The sequence below is a fragment of the Oratosquilla oratoria genome, chromosome 5 (assembly GCF_046742065.1).
Source record: "Oratosquilla oratoria isolate Oo_2021 chromosome 5, ASM4674206v1, whole genome shotgun sequence".
Classification (NCBI taxonomy): Eukaryota; Metazoa; Arthropoda; class Malacostraca; order Stomatopoda; family Squillidae; genus Oratosquilla; species Oratosquilla oratoria.
Window position 1 is genome coordinate 38,500,837 of NC_134781.1, and position 20,310 is coordinate 38,521,146.

General features: G+C 39.4%; 1 protein-coding gene across 1 annotated transcript in view; it reads right to left on the reverse strand.

The window, feature by feature from the left end:
• Dg (Dystroglycan) overlaps positions 1-20,310 on the reverse strand; it is a 253,094-nt gene that overhangs the window by 97,595 nt on the left and 135,189 nt on the right. Inside the window, exon 4 of the mRNA XM_076185188.1 lies at positions 4,466-4,631. Within this exon, the coding sequence (XP_076041303.1) occupies positions 4,466-4,631 (166 nt within the window). The remainder of the gene's footprint in view (positions 1-4,465; positions 4,632-20,310) is intronic.

Below are 20,310 nucleotides of genomic sequence, written 5' to 3' on the forward strand. Positions count from 1 at the left end.
ATATAATTTTGCATCGAAGACTTAATTTTTCCGGTACGATTAACATTTGTCTTTCTCTTACCTTTTCTTGAATCTGACGTGCAGTCTGCCACGACACACGTAAAATTAGTCATATTTGTTTGAAAATAGCTCCCAGCAGATCTAAGAGGCTATTGTTTACACAAACGTCTCTCACTTCGTACGTCCGCCACCACTGTTATCTTTTATCTTACTGATTATCTTCATATACAGGACGTGACAGTGATATCCATTATTTTTCAACACTTTCAGATAAAATGCACAAACCGAAATCAACATCCTCTTATTTTTACTGCTCATACTTCAGTAAAAATAATTACCTATTTTTAGTTTTACCTTATAATTAAATTAAAAAAGCCTTATCACACACCAGTAAGTATAAATTATAACATTAAGAGTCATGTTTTTAATTTTAAATACATTTATGCAGCAATTTATGTTGTATCTTTTTTTAAATATCGGTTTCCAAATTAGCTAAGTCACCCCTTTGCCTCGTGAAATCCGAGACAATTGGAAATTCTAGCGCTAATAGGAATCTACGAGCCTGACTGCGAAAGGTCCCATTGCACAACAGGAAACAACTTGCAACCACTGGGAGCCATCGACATCACTTATAAAAGATGTTATAAGTGGGCAGTGCCACCAGTGCTACATCAGCAGAGAGAAGTGGCAACTCTACATCCCAATGATGCCGAGGCTCCCAGTGATGAAGAGCCTCTTCCTGTACTTCTACAATAGTTCTTCATAAGTTCAATATTCAAGTAAGGAATATACCAGAATAAACATTTCAATAGCATTAACCGACAATATTTGTAAACCTTGGGATATTTTGGCATATATTGGGAATTTTTGGAGGCAAGTCTTGGGATATATATTTTAGAGTGACAGCACTGGTCACCAGTCGCACGACAGCCACCATTTGATACACATGTGTTTACTCTATTGCCAGTATGGAGAATTGGTCAAACGAAAAAATATTAATTTTATTGAGATTTATCATTCCTTTACTTGTCTGTAGAGGGCTAACTGATAATTCTAAAGACAGGGTCAAACAGAGTGATGCCCTGCTGTTCCTAAAAGCTAAATATGATTTAGGGATGTCAAAGGCAGTCCTAAACAAAATATAATGCTTTCGGCCATACTGTACGACGAGTACACAAGGACTAGACTGCTTGCCATCCTAAACTCTTCTACACTCACACATACCCTCCAACGTGCAAGATATTCATTGACCCAGCACTCACACCTTTTCCTTCGTTTTCGTCTTTATCTCAAAATAACACCAACTGTAGTAGCGGCAACTGCTTAGTCAAGAACAGACATGTTGACAACTGCTTCACTCTCAGTGTGAACAGAAGCCAGCAAGCATACAGAGGCATGTGGCTATGGCATGCGTGAACGTGCGTATTGCATACGGAGAGGCTTGCGTAGCCACATGGCAACTAGGTGCACCGGTGTAAACGCACCTTCTGGGGAAGTATCCATGGGGCCTATTACCCATTAAAAAAAAAAAAAAGTCTGGCCAACAAGGATGAGGGTTCTGTTCCAGTATCATGCATACATTTTTCACTTCTTTCATTTTTGCATTTATTTTTGTAAGAGGCCGGTAGTTGTACGAATGGAAATGAGCCTGCCTGCTCGCCTGCTGTTTTGATAACATTGAGGTAACACTATGTCTATGTAAACACACCGACGGTGGTGACTGTTTTATAATCGATGATGTAATCAAAACTCTGTAAGCGCAGGTTAGCTTCGTTTGACTAATGCTGAGGTAAACGATTTTGCTAGTGGCATTGCAATGGCTTTCCGGATTGGTGCAAGGTGGAGAAGGAGAAAAAAACTATTGGTGCAAGAATTCAAAGTCACGCCCATAAGGAGTGACATTTATTTGAAAAGTCACCGGAGATTGGATTAGAAAAATTAGTGACGTCAGAAGAAGGTAGCTTAGCGTAGGATACGGGATCTCGTCAGACGATCTAGAGAGACGATCTAGAGAGACGATCGAGAGAGGATCTAGAGAGACGATGTACAGAGACGGGAGAAAGAGATCCTGAGTGTAACAAGACAGTGAAATTACAGTGAAAGAAGAAAGAAAATTCACCACCCTTTTATTAACCCAAAGGACGAGAGAACTAGGCACGGGACCTAGAAAATAGTGAGACTACAGGAAATACAAGGCATTGGGCCTACTGCTTAAGAGGAACTTGAATATTTAGTGAAACTCACGTAACGAAGGCAAGGGGCCTCGAGACGAGTTGTAATACAAGTCAAATATATGTGTAATGGTCGAGGACCGACAGTGGTGGTGACAGTGGTGACAAGGGGTGGCGAAAAATTTTTTCTCTCTGAAATAGGTTTCGAGTTATGGGACTGTAAATTTCATATTAATTATTATCAGTGTTTACGTGATTCTGGAATTTTAGCGGCTGTCGCATTGTTGGCTGCATTTTATTTACTGCAGAATATTCTTTTGATATATTTTTTATTTCTATACTAAACACTGTCGATTACTATAAAAATTCCATTAAGTTTAGGTTAGGGTTGCCAACTCTGTTAAGCTATAATAAAGGACATAAAAACTTTATTGATATTTATTTAAGTGGCTGTAGATCATAATAGTTGCCAATATTAAATGCAGCTTAAAATTAAATTTCTCTTACCTAAATGAAAATACAAAAACAAGAATGAGAAGACATTTATTTTACTTTGATCAAAGGATTCTAATATTTAAAACTATATTTGCCCTGGCTTTTTGCTGCCTTCAGAAACTTTATATCATCTTTGCTGTTTTTAGCGAATTCCAAATAATTATCTTTTATGTTAAAATGTATGAGAAGTTCATTCTTAATTCAACAGAGCATCAGTTCCTTTCATCTTGCCATTTAGATGACATTAAACTAAAAACTCTCTCACAATAAGATGATGTTCCAGGAATTCATAGTACAAAAGAAACTATTTTGAAAAAATTGATACATTTAAAGTCCATTGATTTCAAAATAAAATACCACTTTCTGGTTGTTGTTTTTGAGCTTATGAAGAGTTCAGAGCTTTTGATAGTGTTGAAGTTTCTTTAAATTAATACTACTTCATCAAAAAGTTCATCTTTAATTTAAGCTTTCCTTCTAGCTTCAAATGTTATACTACTTCTACAAATTTCTGAAACTTTGGGAAATGAATGGACTACGAAACTTAGGTTTGATAATTTGCCAAAATCTATTCTGTTTTTCCAAATATCTGTTAATAACATGAAATATTGGCACTACTATTACAAGTTTTCTCACACAGATTTCATTGTTCTTCTGTTATAACAAATTATGGCTCAATTTTGTGAAGGATCTCATCATTACATTGTTGGTAATATGCCATATTTGTTTTGGTTCTTCGTGAGTTCAGTTGATAGGCAAGTACTGTCTAACGTCCAACGGCGCCTCCTTTCTTTCTCTATTGCTTTTTCTTTTCTTTTTTCTTGGTGGTGGTTCTCATATTTAGTAACATAGTTTACAATTTTCTGGTTTTCCCAAAATGAGCAGTAACGTGCAGACATTGCAAGGGGCAAGTGCTTTGGGCTGAAAATTGGGCACTTCACTCTTTTGTATTATTCGTATTTGGCACCTATCCAGTAGGGTGCAACACCATTTTCCACATTATAATTTCTGAATGGTAAAAAAGTGGAAAAAGCCTGCGAGAAATTATTTTTCATTCATTTTCATATATTTTTGTGATGGGCACTTTTGGGGCACAAGGCAAAGGGGCAGGTGCTCGGGCACCCCCAGCATCCCCCCTCTGCACGGGCCAGAAAATGAGCACTTTTTTTTTTAAATGGAAAATTGAGTTATACATAAAATGAGACTAATTTTACACCCTGGTCTGCGGTCTGTCTCTGTGTGTCTGGTATAGTGCAGAATGCAGAGTTGACAGAGTCTGCAATCTTACAAGAAATAAACGCTTTTGCAATCATCACATCTTGAGAGCAAGAAATTGAACTACCAGTCAAAATGATTTCAAAATAAAGGACAAATAGTGTCATTTCAAATTTCAATAAAGGACAAGGATAAATAGAGCTGAATAAAGGACGGTTGGCAACCCTAGTTTAAGTGCAATATGTGAACGCTGTATTGTCTGTGTACTAGATTTGCAATGGGGTTCATTTAAATCATTATAACAATTTTAATTCCCATTGAAAAACTCCTAGTTATGCACAGTGCATTGTACCTTAAGTTCCCATGTCTTAACATTCCCCGAATTATATTCCAAAATGTTGGATGTTTTAAGAAAGTTTTCTACGTGAAATACGATTGGAGGGGATGGGAACCTGTATGAGAGCATGATAAGGGCATAGAAGTACGTGTAAACAAACATCACGAGATCAATGTGATATACAAAACAAAGGTAAAAGGGGACGACCCTACACCAGAAGGAGAGCGACACTCTTCTTCTTTATCCTTACCATGCAGCAGTGTGACATCGATGGCCACAACGTCTTTAGCAGAATCGCCATGTTTGTTCATCGCTGTGATGGTGACGTAGTTGTGGCCGCGGTCGACTGACAGAGGTACGCCCTCCAACACTCTGCGGTACCTGTCGAAGTTCATCCATGACGGCAACGAGGACACCTGCAACAGAAAGGCAAAGTCAGAGGAAAATGAACAAAGCATGCTGTGATGGTAGTGGCACGATGATGATCATTATTATTGATGATAATGATTTTAGTAATAACAATAATGGTAATGACAATGGTACTAACAATAATAACCATAATAACCATAATAATAATAATTATAATAATAATAATAATATGATACCTGCCTCAAGTTCTACTGACAGGAAACAGGCAACCTCAAAACGGCTGCCAACGGTCCTCAGGACCCCCCCCTCCCATACTCGTAGTTAGAAACCAATTTTCAAGAACAATCTTCAAGTACTACGTGCACTCACACATTACCTGACCGGTTGTAACGATATGCAAGTGGATCTTTCCTTTTTTCCTTATTGAGTATTTGATATACTTCTATATAAAGCTGTTCCCAGATCAACCTTTCAACATTATTAAAAGCAACAAAACACATGCACACACAATAACAATAACACAAAAAGAAATAATGGAACATCTATTAAACCTTGATGTCAGGAAATCACATGGCCTGGATGGAATTCCAAATTGGATTCTAAAAGGATGCAAAGAAGAACTAACGGACAAAATACATAACATAATAAGTTGCTCACTTAAAGAAGGAAAAATGCCAAAAGACTGGAAAATGCTAACATTGTACCAATATATAAAGGAGGAAACAAGGAAGAACCAACTACAGGCCAGTCTCACTAACAAGCACTATAGCCAAAATTTATGAGAAAATCATCAAGAATAGATGGGTAAAACACTTGGAAGACAACAATATAATAAACCCAAGACAATTTGGGTTCAGACAAGGAGGATCATGTACCACAAACTTAATATGTTTCTACTCAAGATTAATAGACATAATGCAAGAAAGGAATGGATGGGCTGATTGTGCCTTCCTGGACTTACAAAAAGCTTTTGACAAAGTACCACAAAAAAAAAAAAAAAAAAAAAAAATGGAACATGTAGGAGGGATACAAGGGAACCTGCTAAAATGGATGGAGGACTTCCTGATTGGTAGAAAGATGAGAGTAGTGCTCAGAGAAAAATATTCAGGTTGAAAAGAGGTGATCAGTGGAGTACCGCAATGATCTGTATTGGCTCCAATAATGTTTGCTATTTATGTGAATGACATGGATGATGATGTGAAATGTTACATGAGCTTCTTTGCAGACGACACCAAACTGTTAAGGAAAGTAAAAACTTAAAAGGATTGTGAATCACTGCAGGAAGACCTGAATAAGGTATGGAACTGGAGTCAGAAATGGGAAGTGGATTTCAATATTAAGAAGTGTAGCATAATGGAGTTTGGAAAAAGCAAAAATAGAATATAAGGACGATATAAAATTGGAACCAAGGAGGTAAGGAAGGAGAGTTCCGAAAAAGATTTGGGTGTAATTATCTCGAACGCCTTGTCCTATGATAAACAATATTGTTGGAGAATGCTACAACTTGCTAAGATCAATAAAAGTGGCATTTACATACCTGGACGAATAAATGAGTAAACAAATATTGGTCACACTGATAAGGCCTAGACTAGAATATGCGGTGACATTGTGGTCACCTAGTACCAAAAAGAATACAGTATAAAGAAAATAGAAAGAATCCAGAGAGCAGCCACAAAAATGGCACCTGCACTTGCAAACTTGTCATATGAGGAGAGATTGGCTAAACTGGAGTTACCAACTCTGGAGCAAAGAAGAGAGAGAGGTGACCTACTGACCATCTACAGAATCATGAAGGGCACAGAAATGCTCGATAGAGAGGACTTGTTAAACTAGGACAAGAGTTTGAATTAAAAGAACAGAACAATGTAGATAGGAATGATAAACATAGAGAAGGAAGATTTATGTACAACAAAACAGACTTTGTAAAACTAAGGAAATTGTTCAAAAACACAAATTGGGATAGATTCTCTAAAGAGGAAACAAAGATGGAAGACAAATAGAACGTATTCAAAGAAAAGTACAAAGAAGGAATTAACAAATATGTACCAAAAAAGAAGCAAAAAGAGATTTACATAAAATGTTGGTTTAACAAAAGGTGTAGTGAGGCTAGAGACAGACACAAAGACTGGAAAAAAAAAAAGAGAAAAACATCCAAATGGCAAACATATATAAAACTTAGGAACGAATATGTAAACATACGCAGGAAAGAAAAAAGAGAATATGAAAGGGATATCATAGACAAATGTAAGGATCAACCAAAACTCTTTTACAGATATATAAATGACAAACTAAAGGATAAACATGATATAGTAAAATTGCACAAAGGAGACAAAGGATACATAGATGACACAGAGATGGCAGAAGTTATGATCAGACATTTCAGGTCTGTTTTTACAATTGAGAGCTCACAGCTCTGGGAGGATGGACAACTAGAATGTTCACCCATGATGTAGGAAATAAAAATAACACAAAGGGAAATAAGAGACCAAATAAAAAGCCTAGATGTCAGAAAGTCGCACAGACTAGATGGAATTGCAAATTGGATACTAAAAGAGTGTATAGATGAATTGTAAGATAAACTACACAAGATAATAGACTTCTCACTAAAAGAGGGAAAGGTGCTACAAGATTGGAAAGATGCAAACATAGTACCAATACATAAAGGAGGAAATAGAGAAGATCCTACAAATTTTAGACCGGTGTCCCTCACAAGTACAGTAGCAAAAATATGCAAAAAGTTTATCAGGAGCAGATGGACCAAACACATGGAGGAAAACAAAATAATAAATCCCAAACAATTTGGTTATAGAAGTGGAAGATTGTGCACCACAAATCTAATCTGTTTTTACTCGAGACTAATTGAGATAATACAAGAAAGAGATGGATATACATAAATGATATGGATGAAGGAGTAAATTGTTACATGAACTTTTTTGCTAACTATGAGACAGCAAATAAGATTCTAGGACTGATTGCATGATCTTTTGATTTCAAAAGTCCATCACTCATTAACAAGCTATATAAATCGTTAGTTCGTCCACATTTGGAATATGCTGTTTCCGTATGGTCACCAAATCTCATTAACCCCTTCCATACGGTGACGCCTACGTAGGCGTCATGAGGAGCAAGTGGGTACGCGAGGATGCCGACGTCGGCGTCTTGATTATATTTATTGTAGTTGTACCTGTGTGACCCCCATACTCTGTAAACTGGCTTCATCATATTCTCTATGGTTATCAAAATTCACGGGTGAAAGAGAAAATGATTAATGCAGCGGTGCCTTTATTTTTTATAATGCGAGTATTATGACGCAACATCGCACGTCTGGCAGCTAATGCTGCCCGCGAGATTTTGGCTCGTATTGAAGGGGTTAAAGACATTGACAGACTGGAAAAAGTACAATGGCGAGCCCCAAACTGATTCCAAATATCAAAAATAAATCATACGAAAATTGACTAAAACATATGAATCTGTTTTCCCTAAAAAAGCGTAGACTCAGAGGTGACTTGATACAGGTCTTTAAAATTCTAAAGGGAATTGACAACATCAAAAGTGACAAAATTTTCACATTGAATGAGAATCAGACAAGAAACAATGGTCTCAAACTGTCCGGAAATAGATTAGATTTAGAAGTAGGTAGAAACAACTTTGCCAACCGTGTACCGGTAGTTAATGAATGGAATAAACTTCCTGCACAGGTAGTGCAATGTAGTTCAGTTCGAAGCTTTAAGAATCATTTAGATAAACACCTAGGCAAGATGCTGTAATGATTATAATTTATTTTATATTTGTTTTTGTTATCATTTGTCCGTTTGATTTTCATTTATTATTAGTTATATGTCAATTTATCATTATTTACTATTTACCTGTTTGTTTATTATTTAACTATACCTATGCATTTATTTATTTGATTTATTTACATTATTATATTTTTTATTTATTATTTTATTATTATGATTTTTTTTCGCATCCGACCTAGATATGGACCAAAAGGTCTCCTGTCGGCATGCTCCGCCTTTGTAATCCTTTATGCCAAATTACTCAAGAGAGTGAAAACAGAAGAAGATTGCAGATCGCTACAAGATGATCTGGATAAAATTTGGGAATGGAGCCAGAAATATGAAATGAACTTCAACAACAAGAAATGTAGCATAGTGGAATTTGGAAGAGGCAAAAATAGAGTTTTGAGAAAATGTACGATTGGAAACAAAGTAGTCAAAAAAGTAAACTCAGAGAGGGACCTAGGAGTAATCATCTCAAGTGATTTGACACCTGACAAACATGTAAATAAGTTATTTGGAGAGACCTACAACTTAGTAAGACCAATGAAAGTGGCCTTCAACTACATGGATGAGGAGATGGTTAAGAAAATAATTATTACATTGATAAGACCAAAATTAGAATATGCTATATCAATTTGGGCACCTAGCACAAAGAAAAACACAAGAAAATTAGAAAGAATCCAAAGAGCAGCGACAAAAATGGCACCCACACTATCCAATTTGACATATGAACAAAGACTGGAGAAATTACAGTTGTCAAGATTGGAGCAGAGAAGGGAAAGAGGCAATTTGTTGACTATTTTCAGAATTATGAAAGAGATGGAAGTTCCCGATAGAGATAACCTATTAAAATGAGACAAGAGGGAAACAAGAGGACACGAAAAGAAACTAAAGAAAGACAGTTACAGAAGAGACCTGAAAAAGAATAGTTTCCCACACAGAGTGATTGATGTCTGGAACAAATTGAACAGTGAAACAGTGAATGCCAGAACTATACATGATTTCAAGAAAAAACTGGACGTGGAGAGATAAGAAAATGGGTCACAACGAGCATAGCTCCCGTTCCATAAAATACAACTAGGTAAATACACACACACACACATTATATATATATATATATATATATATATATATATATGTGTGTGTGTATTTACCTAGTTGTACCTAGTTGTATTTTACGGGAAGGGGAGCTATGCTCGTGGGGTCCCGTCTTCATATCTCATTTTATCTAAACTATTTTTAAATTCATGTATTGTTTTTGCACACACCACTTTCTCATCTAACTTGTTCCAACTGTCTATTACTCTGTGAGGAAAGCTGTTCTTTTTCAAATCTCTTCTATAGCTGTCTTTTTTTATTTTCTTTCCGTGTCCTCTTGTATTTCTGTCATCACATTTTATCAGATTCTCTCTATCAGTAATTTCCATGCCTTTCATGATTCTGTAAATAGCTATCAAATCTCCTCTCTCTCTTCTTTGCTCTAGTGTCTGTAGTTCAAGTTTTTCTAGTCTCTCTTCATATGATAGTTTTGAGAGTGTTGGTGCCAATTTTGTAATTGCTCTTTGTATTCTTTCAAGTTTTCTTATACATTTTTTTGTACTTGGTGACCATATCATTGCTGCATATTCCAATCTTGATCTTATCAGGGTGATTAGGATTTTCTTCACCATTTCTTCATCCAGGTATGTAAATGCAACTTTGATTGTTCTTATTAAATTATAAGTTTCTCCAAAAATCTTATTTATATGTTTCTCAGGTGACATATTATTCATAACAATGACTCCCAGGTCCTTCTCATTTTCTACTTTTTTTATTCCTTCTTCTCCCAATTTATATGCTCCTGTTATTCTGTTTTTGCTTTTTCCAAATTCCATTATACTACACTTTTTGTATTGAACTCCATCTCCCACTTCCTACTCCATTATTGTACTTTATTTAGATCTCTCTGTAGTGATTCACAATCTTCTTCAGTTTTCACTCTTTTCAGTAGTTTTGCATCATCTGCAAAGCTCATATAGCTTTCAATTCCTTCATCCATATCATTTATATAGCAAACATTATTGGGGCCAGAACTGTTCCCTAGGGAACACCGCTTATTACTTCATCCCATTTTGAGTGCTGGTTTCTTATCACTACTCTCATTTTTCTTTCTTGCAAAAAGTCTTCCATCCAATTTAGTAGTTTGCCCTGTATTCCTCCTTCAGTTTCTAATTTCTTAAGCAACTTCTTATGTGGTACTTTGTCAAAAGCTTTCTTTAGGTCTAGAGATGCACAGTCCGCCCATCCATCTCTTTCTTGTATTATATCTATTAGCCTTGAATAGAAACATATTAAATTGGTGATGCATGATCGTCCTTGTCTGAATCCAAATTGCCTTGGATTTAACACTTTGTTTTTTTCTAAATATTTTACCCATCTACTTTTGATAATTCTTTCACAAATTTTTGCTATTGTACTTGTTAGAGAGACTGGTCTATAGTTGGTAGGTTCTTCTTTATTTCCTCCTTTATATATAGGTACTATATTTGTTTTTTTTTTCAAATCTTCTGGAACTTTTCCTTCTTTCAAGGAACTGTTTAGTATGCTATGTATTTTGTCTGCCAGTTCATTCCTGCATTCTTTCAGTATCCAGTTTGCTATTTCATCTGGTCCATGCGATTTTCTGACATCAAGATTACTCAAGTGTGTAAATATTTCATTCTTTGTTACTTCTATTTCTTCCATAGGGGGGACTTTCTCTTTCCATTCATTCTCTTCAGGTTGTATGTTCTCCCTTGTAAACACTGATTTAAAATGTTTGTTCATAATTTCCGCCATTTCCATTTCCTCAGTGTATTCAACTCCCTCTTGTCTTAATTTCTCCAAGTCTTGTTTGTTTTTCAGTTTATTGTTTACAAATCTGTAGAATAGTTTTGGTTGATCTTTACACTTTTCTATGATATCTTTTTCATATTTTCTCTTTTCCTCTCTGCACGTTTGTACATATTCATTTCTATAACAGGTATATATTTTCCATTTTTCAGGTCTTTGTCTTTTTTCCATCTGGTCCAGGCTTTGTCTCTTTTGTCTTTTAACTCCCTACAACTTTTGTTGTACCAGCATTTTACATATTCTTTTTCTTGTTTTTGTCTTGGGACATACTTTTCCACTCCTTTTTTGTAAATTTTTGTCAAAATATTCCATTTCTCTTCTACTGTTGTTTCTTCTTTGTATATTTCTTCCCAGTTTTCCTTTTGAAAGAATTCTCTTATTTTATCAAAGTTTGTTTTTTCATACATCATTCTTCCTTTTCTATATTGTTCATTTCTTTTCATATATTTTTCTTCATTAAGTTCGAGTTCAATCAATATGTGGTCACTTTTACTTATTGGTGTTTTATATTCAATTTTGTCCACTATTCTAGGTTCAGATGTAATTATTAGGTCTAGTCTCGATGGTTCTTCTTCATTTCTATACCTAGTGTTCTCCTGTATCCATTGTGTCATTGTATGGTCAGTAACCATCTCAAGTAGAGCGTTTCCCCATGAGCCGTCTCCACCCTTTACTGTCATTTTTTCCCAGCAGATTTCTTTGCAATTAAAGTCGCCCATCATAACTATTCTTCCTCCCTCTTTCATTATCTTGTTTAATGCTATCTTTGTGTCCTCTAACATACTTTTATGTTCACTCTCTTCCCATGAGGCTGTTTTCGGGGGCACATAATTTATCACAAACTTTCTGCTCTTCTTATCTCTGTCTTCTACTTCCATCATTATCATCTCTACTGTATTCTTTCCATATGTGACACACTTCACAGTTTATATCCTTCTTAGTCAGGAACATAACTCCACCCCCTTCCTTTTTCACTCTGTTTCTAATCCAATAATTATATGCATCATGTCCTACACTGTTGGGTGGTAGTGGACCTTCCACACACCGGGACAGCAAGGTCACAACTCCTTGACTAACGTCCCGTACCTACTCGCTGCTAGGTGAACAGGGGCTACACGTGAAAGGAGACAAACCCAACTTGTCTCCGCCCGGCCGGTGTGTGTGTATTCACTTGTATTCACTTGGTCTTTGGATCACGTGTTCGACTCGTGATCGACAGCTATTTCCCTCCTGGAAGAGAGCTCAGAGCTCGTAGGTCCGATCTATGGGTAATGCTATGACCTTGCACACACACACACCCCCAACTCCCCGCCCACGAGAGTCAGAGTAACGACCCGAGGCACAGCTGTACCGAAATAATTTCGGCCCTGGGCAGGATTCGAACCAAGCACTACGCGCACCACCATGCTAGTAGTTCATCGTTCTACCAACTGCGCCACCGAGTGTGTGTGTGTGTGTGTGTGTGTGTGTGTGTGTGTGTGTGTGTGTGTGTGTGTGTGTGTGTGTGTGTTTACCTAGTATCTTAAGGGAAGGGGAGCTACGCTCGTAGTGTTCCGTCTTTGTATCTCACAGTATTTAGTTTGCTCTTAAATTAATGTATGGTTATTGCACACACTACTGTTTTGTCCAATTTGTTCTAGACATCACTACTCTGAGTGGAAAGCTGTTCTTTTTCAGGTCCCTTCTATAAGTGTCTTTTTGAGTTTCTTTTCATGTCTTCTTGTATTTTTCTTATCCCAATTTAGTAAGTCTTCTCTATCAAGGACTTCCATTCCTCTCATGATTCTACAGATGGTAATAGGTCACCTCTTTCTCTACTTTGTTCCATAGTCGATAATTCCAACTTTGACAATATCTCTTTATATGACAGTTTTTAAAGTGTTGGAGCCATCTTCGTAATTGCTCTTTGGATTCTTTCTATTTTCTTTGTATTCTTTTTAGTACTGGGTGTCCATAATGTCCCTGCGTACTCCAGTTTTGGTCTTATCAGTGTGATTAGTATTTTCTTTGCCATTTCTTCGTCCAAGTAGGTAAAGGCCACCTTTATTGATCTTAGCAAGTTGTAGGTTTCTCAGACAAATTTATTTATCTGTTTATCAGGTGTCATGTCCTTTGTGATAATCACTCCCAGGTCTAGAACTCTCTTTACTTCTTTTGTATAAATTTTTTATTGTCCTGATATTTTTTCCAAATTCCATTATGCTACATTTCTTTATGTTGAAGGCCACTTCCCACTTCTGACTCCATTCTCAAACCCTTTTCAGATCTCTCTGTAGCGACTCACAGTCCTTTTCTGTACTTACTTCCCCTATTAGTTTTGCGTCGTCTGCAAAGAAGTTCAAGTAACATTCTACACCCTCATCCCATATCATTTATATAAATAGCAAACATTATTGGAGCCGATACTGATTCCTGTGAGACACCACTAATCACTTTTGTGAGGCGGCGGACGATTTCTTTCGCTCCAACATGAAGAAACAACAAGAGGCCTCTCAGCCAAGCACGGGACAGACCACTAGGCCCATATATCAGAGCGCCTGCAGGACACTAAACAAACTCGAGTCGACGCGACAAGAACAGGGTCAAAGGTCATCTACAACAGTCTTCACATCGAATCCCCTCTTGTTGGCAACCTTCGAAGAGTGCCACATTTTTCCATGTTTTCCCCATATTCCTATTGGGCACTCCTTCGGGGGGAACGCCCTTTTTTTCCATTTCTAACTTAGCTAGGAAAGTCTGGCAATCCTCCGAAGGTTTCTTCGGAGCTGGCCGGCAACTGTTGTATCAGATTAGACTAGGCTAGGCGAAGAATAAAGAAAACCAAAACGCCTTTCGCTCCAACCCGCCACGCAACGCCAACACTTTTTCCCAAGTAGAACTCTTGTCTCTGAGCACCACTCTCATTTTTCTTTCATGCAAGAAATCCTCCATCCATTTTAATATTTTTTCCTTGTATCCCTCCTATGGTTTCCAGTTTTCTTAATAGTTTGTGTGGAACTTTATCAAAAGCTTTCTGTAAATCTAGGAAACCATAATCAGCCAATCCATTCCTTTCTATTAGTCTTGAATAGAAACAGATAAAATTTGTGGCACATGACTTCCCATGTCTAAATCCGAATTGTCTCGGGTTTAGTATATTATTTTCCTCCAGATGTTTTGTCCATCTATTTTCAAAAACTTTTTCACAATTTTTGGCTACTGCACTTGTAAGGCAGACCGGTCTGTAATTGGTTGGGCCTTCCTTGTATGTGTGTTTGTGTGCAAATTTGTTATAACCCATAGGTCGGCTTCGGGTGTCTATGTACAACATATGTGACCAACCAGCAAGTTCTGTCCTGACCCTTTCAACCCCTTTGTAAGAGCAACAATTTTTAGTCTGGATCACTTTACGAGCTTATATCTAAATGAGGGATGATATACAACTGGGTTTTCATTCTGCCCACCATATGACATTAGGTTGAGGTGGCATCGCTGTACAAGTAAATGGGTTTAGACTACCTACAGTAATTCCCTCAACACACTAGAGGGTAATTTACACGGTCAAACGCTTTGTTAAACAAGTGTTTGGAGTGATGTTTGACCGTGTGAATGGGGTAATTGGTTGTCAAACACGTCTGTCAAACGTGTTTGACAACCAAATACACCATTCATACGGTCAAACATCACTCCAAACACTTGTTTGACAAACAGTTTGACCGTATAAATGACCCTTAACGCCACACCGGCGATGGTGCCTGGGCACAGACTGTTTTATTCGGCTTGGGGGCATCACTGTACCCCTTGTCATGGGCCAAGAGTCGCCCGCAGGTCCTTCCTCCCCCTCCCCCTTCGTCCTACTAAGGGAGTAGTTGCATCCAGGTCGTATAGGGTGAAGCAACAAGCTGGCATCCCCCGTCCCCCTCCTCACCCGATCTCCCGCCGGGCCGCCTAACGAGATCAGCAGACCGTGAGGACCCCATTACTACTACTACTCACTGGCACTGTGGCACCCCGCAGTACCACAGTGTCCCCCGGTGCCTCCTCGCCGACTCTACAGTCCCCTTCGACGATGTCACTGGCACTGAAACCATTCCCATGTGCCAGCTTTCATTCACTGATTGGTGGGGACACTTTCTGCCCCGATTGTGATTGTACATCTCATCATTATTTCTCGTAATCATAACTGGGATAATACAATCAGTTTCCTTATACAGAAGATATGGTATTAGCGAGAGGACACTAAAGCGAGGGTTCTTCCCCCGGTGGGCACCACACGGAGCCTCCTAGACCACGTTGAATCCTTTCGCCGTGATGTCATCTACACTCGGACCTTGTTCCGGTTAACGTCACGATATATATATATATATATATATATATATATATATATATATATTTTTATATTTTTTTTTTTTTTTTTTTTTTTTTTCAAGTAACATCATCGAAATGGAGAAAAGTGGGAGGTGAGGCAGCTGTTGTTTGCGGACGACACTGCGCTTGTGGCAGGATCGGAGGAGGGATTGAGGAAGTTGGTGGCAGAGTTTGGGAGAGTATGTGATAGAAGAAAGCTAAAGATAAATGTGGGTAAAAGGAAGGTGATGAGATGTACAAGGGGTGAAAGTGGCAGTAGACTGGAAGTGAGCATTAAGGGAGAGCGACTGGAGGGAGTGGATAGTTTTAGATACTTGGGTGCAAATGTGGCAGGAAAAGGTGGAGTGAAAGTGGAGGTAGAATGTAGATTGAGAGAAGCGAGTAAATGCCTTGGTGGATTGAAGAGTGTAATGAGGAATAGACATTTGGGAATGGATGCTAAGAGGAGACTGTATGAAGGAGTGATCGTGCCAACAGCACTGTATGGGGCAGAAACATGGAACATAAGAGAAGAAGAGAGAAGGAGTTTGAATGTGTTTGAGATGAGGTGTCTGAGAAGTATGATGGGGGTTACTAGGCTAGATAGAGTGAGAAATGAGGAGGTGAGGAGGAGAACAGGGGTGGAAAAGTAGCTGGGAGATAGGGTTGATGAAAGAATATTAAGATGGTTTGGACACATGGAAAGAATGAGTGAAGACTAGTAAAAGAGGTATGGAAGGCAGATGTGGAGGGAGTGAACATGAGGGGACGTCCTAGGATGAGGTGGATGGATGGGGTGAAGGGGGCTTTGGGGAAGAGGGGAATGTCTGTTGAGGAAGGACGGGAGAAGGAGGGGGGGTGGAATGGGCGGGGTGGGGGTGGGGGGTGAGGTAGTATGTGTGAGCAAAATTTGACGCAGCCCGAAGGGATTTCTCCCCGTCCTCTCCTTTTATGCAATGGGGGGACGGAGAGGGGGGTCGCCGATTTAATGAAGCGGCCTTGCTGTGGATGTGCTGTGTCTTGCGACACTGTTTCTGACCCAGGGCAGTGGACAAGGTGCAGGGATGACCCGTCATCCAGGAGGTGCTAAGATGAGAGGGAGGGTGGAGGGGTGTGGAGTGTATTCAGGGATGGAATGGGTGGAGATGATTTTATGCCTTTCCCTTTTTGGCTACCTCCCTTGTAAGGGGGGAAAAAGCCTTGGTATATGTATGTAACATCATCGATCTGAAGAGGTTTCAAGGTTACATGTCCTTAGGAGTATTGATGACATCTGATGTTTCCCTCAGGGTGATCCTAGGACAGAGGATGTCAGCCCCTGTGGTGTGGCCTTTCCCCGGTACATGGGTTCGCCCCAAGCGGAGTGCTTCAGCAGGTCAAAGTCGTCAGAAATTCGAAGCCTGGTTCACAACAATAAAATATCTCTCCCAACTTCTTTCACGAGTCGCTAGACTGTGCCAACCTCTGCTACATAACTCCTGCAAACTTCGCCTCGCCGTGTCTCGTCTCCCTGGTCCGTCCACACCGTTCTATTTCGTTCCATATATACATTTACGACGGGCATACTTCCGGAAGAGCGTGTTCATTATGTTCACGTTGCGTCACTGCAACGTGAACCTCGCCTCTCACCTCCTCCTCCAAACTTCCCTTGGATCTTGTGAGAGGGATCCCATGGAGGATAGCCTAACCACCTTTCCCCGGACACAGAGGCTACGGGGAATATCTCAACCACCACCATGCCCACCACCACTGCCTTAATACTGTACCTACACTACTAACCACGACATTTTACCACCTACAATACCACTACCACAGTTTTACCACCTACACCACTGCTTTACCAACTACGCTATCACCACCATCGCCGCTGACGTCGCCGCTCACACATCCTGGTTGTGAAACGACGACAGAGGCGAGACCTCATCATCGCATTACGCGCGTCGGCGGCGCAATCGCTACTAGGACACACGCAAGGAGACGCCGAGCGCCGAGGGTCGCCTCTTGTTGGAGTCCCCCTATCATCCCCCAGTCGTGTCCTTCCTCCTTCTACTCCTCCCCCTCTTTCTCCTCCTACTCCTCTTCCTCTCTCTCCTCCTCTCTCCCCCTCCTCTCCCTCCTCCTCCTCTTCCTCTCTCTCCTCCTCCTCTCTCCCCCTCCTTCTCCTCCTTCCCCTCCTCCTCCTCTCTCTCCCGCTCCTTCTTTCCCTCCTTGTGCATCGCATGATGCACAGGGTGACGTCACCCTTTGACGAAATGGGGCGCGTCATGTATGTCACATCACTAAAGTTATTGTCGTGGCGATGTACACGTTCGGTGTCGCGCCATCTGCTGTAGTTCTACACTTCTACTAAATATGGCAACAGTAATATTAAAATATTTCCTTCAAGTCGTAAGAAACACGAGGGACCTCAAGGTGCCACAACTGTGACAGAGGAGCAATTGTGTCGGAGGCTCTCTAACGGAGGGCAGGAGCATGAGTGATGTTCACGAGAAATATACTGAAATTGTTCTCAAGTACAGCGACTTGGGGCGACGCGCATTCTTGAGGAGACAACTGCGAACAATACGATGTGTTAGAAAAAATCCTTCAACACGTTGGTGCGTTGTGATAATGGAAGTCTTATTCTAAATGGGTTTCTGGTTATGCTACGCAGAAATATTTCATTTAAATGAAGGAATGTGTGTCCCGGAGAGCTTACGTCTCACATATGCCATATTGGACACCTCAGAAGCAAGCTACCACATGTACGCAGGCTCTGCACCCATACCCTACCTTGCAGTTTCTTGTTGGTCATGAGCATACATGCATCAACTTCCTCACAATGATGACATTTGGAGGGGGGGGGCAGTCTCCCCCTTCCTCTACCGGCGCTGAGTCAGGGTGGTTTTAATCCTTTCAATACGGTGACACCCTTGAAATATTTTATTCTGACCAAAAACAGACATTTTCTTGTATATTTTAGGACTTGATCTCCGGCCTGAATGGGGTCTCGGTCACTGAAGACCACTTTCAATCCGGGGTCCGTCCCCAGAAACGAATAAAGTTCTTTTACTCAGTCAGAACAAAGCGCATGAAGTGCATCACTGTGTTGAAGGGGTTTTGCCATCTACTGCTACCACAACCGATTTGATTATGTTTGTCACCAGAAGATTTCTATCTGGCCGAAGGCCGCCGAAAAGACATTTCACCGCGGCTATGGACCAAAAGGTCAACTGTTGGCAGTCTAAGGTCTCGCTGTATCACTCCTTGAAATCCTTAACCCATTCAACTCCGATGACAAGATGTCTTGTCATTTGGTCAAATAAAACAAAAAATCATAAAACACCAAAATGTTTGATCAAACACCAGAAAAATATGACGTCAGTCCTCGCTTCGCTGCGAGCGAAGCGAGGATTGACGTCATATTTTTCTGGTGTTTGATCAAACATTTTGGTGTTTTATGATTTTTTGTTTTATTTGACCAAATGACAAGACATCTTGTCATCGGAGTTGAATGGGTTAAACATCTCAACTTGTATAATTGCTTTCTCGTTGATCTTGACATCGAGGGTTAACAAAGGGATCAACTTTAAAATCGTACGTGAGAAAAATCTCACGAGAACTTAAACGAGTCCCGCATACGAGTACCTACTTAACCGTGAGCGAGCTCTTACTGGATCTTACTTTACCGGGGTGCCGTATCGACTTGGACGTTGGCCAACATGGAGCTCAATTCCTGTCTGCACATGGCTCTTCTTAACAAGATGACATTTGTTATTTCTTCTCCTACAGACGTCCTTAATCCGTCTACATATTTTCTGCGTGGTCTTCCTCTTGCCCTCTTTCCTTCTATTTTTCCTGTTAAGCACGTATGTTCTAATTGTTGTTTTCTCATGACGTGTCCTACAAAGTGTAACTGTCTTTTCCTGATAGTTGTTATTATTTCCCTCTGTGTTCCTATTTGCTGCAGTATTTCTTCGTTTGTTTTAAATTCTGTCCATGAAATTTTCAGCATCCTTCTCCAAATCCACATTTCTACTGCTTTTATCCTGTCCTGCATTTGTTTACTAATTGTCCAAGTTTCACATCCATATAATAATACTGACCAAATGTAACATTTTACAAATCTTTTTCTTGTTCTCATGTTAATTTTATTGTTAGTTACTAAGTGTTTATTTTGTTAAAATTCTTTTTTGTTATGGCTATCCTTCTCTTTATCTCTTCGTCGCTTTTCCCATCCTAAGATAACATGCTTCTTGGGTAATTGAAATGGTCCACCTGTGTCAATATTCTTCTTTCTACTTGAATTCTTACCCTTGGACACTCGTTTTTTCGTCATTACCATCACTTCCGTTTTCTTTTTATTCACTTTTAGACATCTGTTTCTACTTGCTTCTACTAGAGCTGTAACTAATTCCTGTAGATGAGCTTCCGTTTCTGCGAGTAACACAGTATCGTCTGCGTATCTAATATTATTGAGATTTCTTCCTCCTATTGTTACTCCTTTTAGATGGTAAATATCTCTCTCTCTCTCTCTCTCACTGTATAAATTAAACAGGTCTGGCGAAATTACACATCCCTGTCTTACGCCTCTTTCAATCTTTTGCCAATCAGACAGTTCTTCTCCTATTTTCACTGCTGCTTCTTGCTTCCAATAGAGATTTGCGATTAACCTTAAATCCTTCCCATCCACCCCTATTTTCTTCAACATCTTTATCAATTCATTGTGTCTTACTTTGTCAAATGCCTTTTCGTAGTCCACGAAACG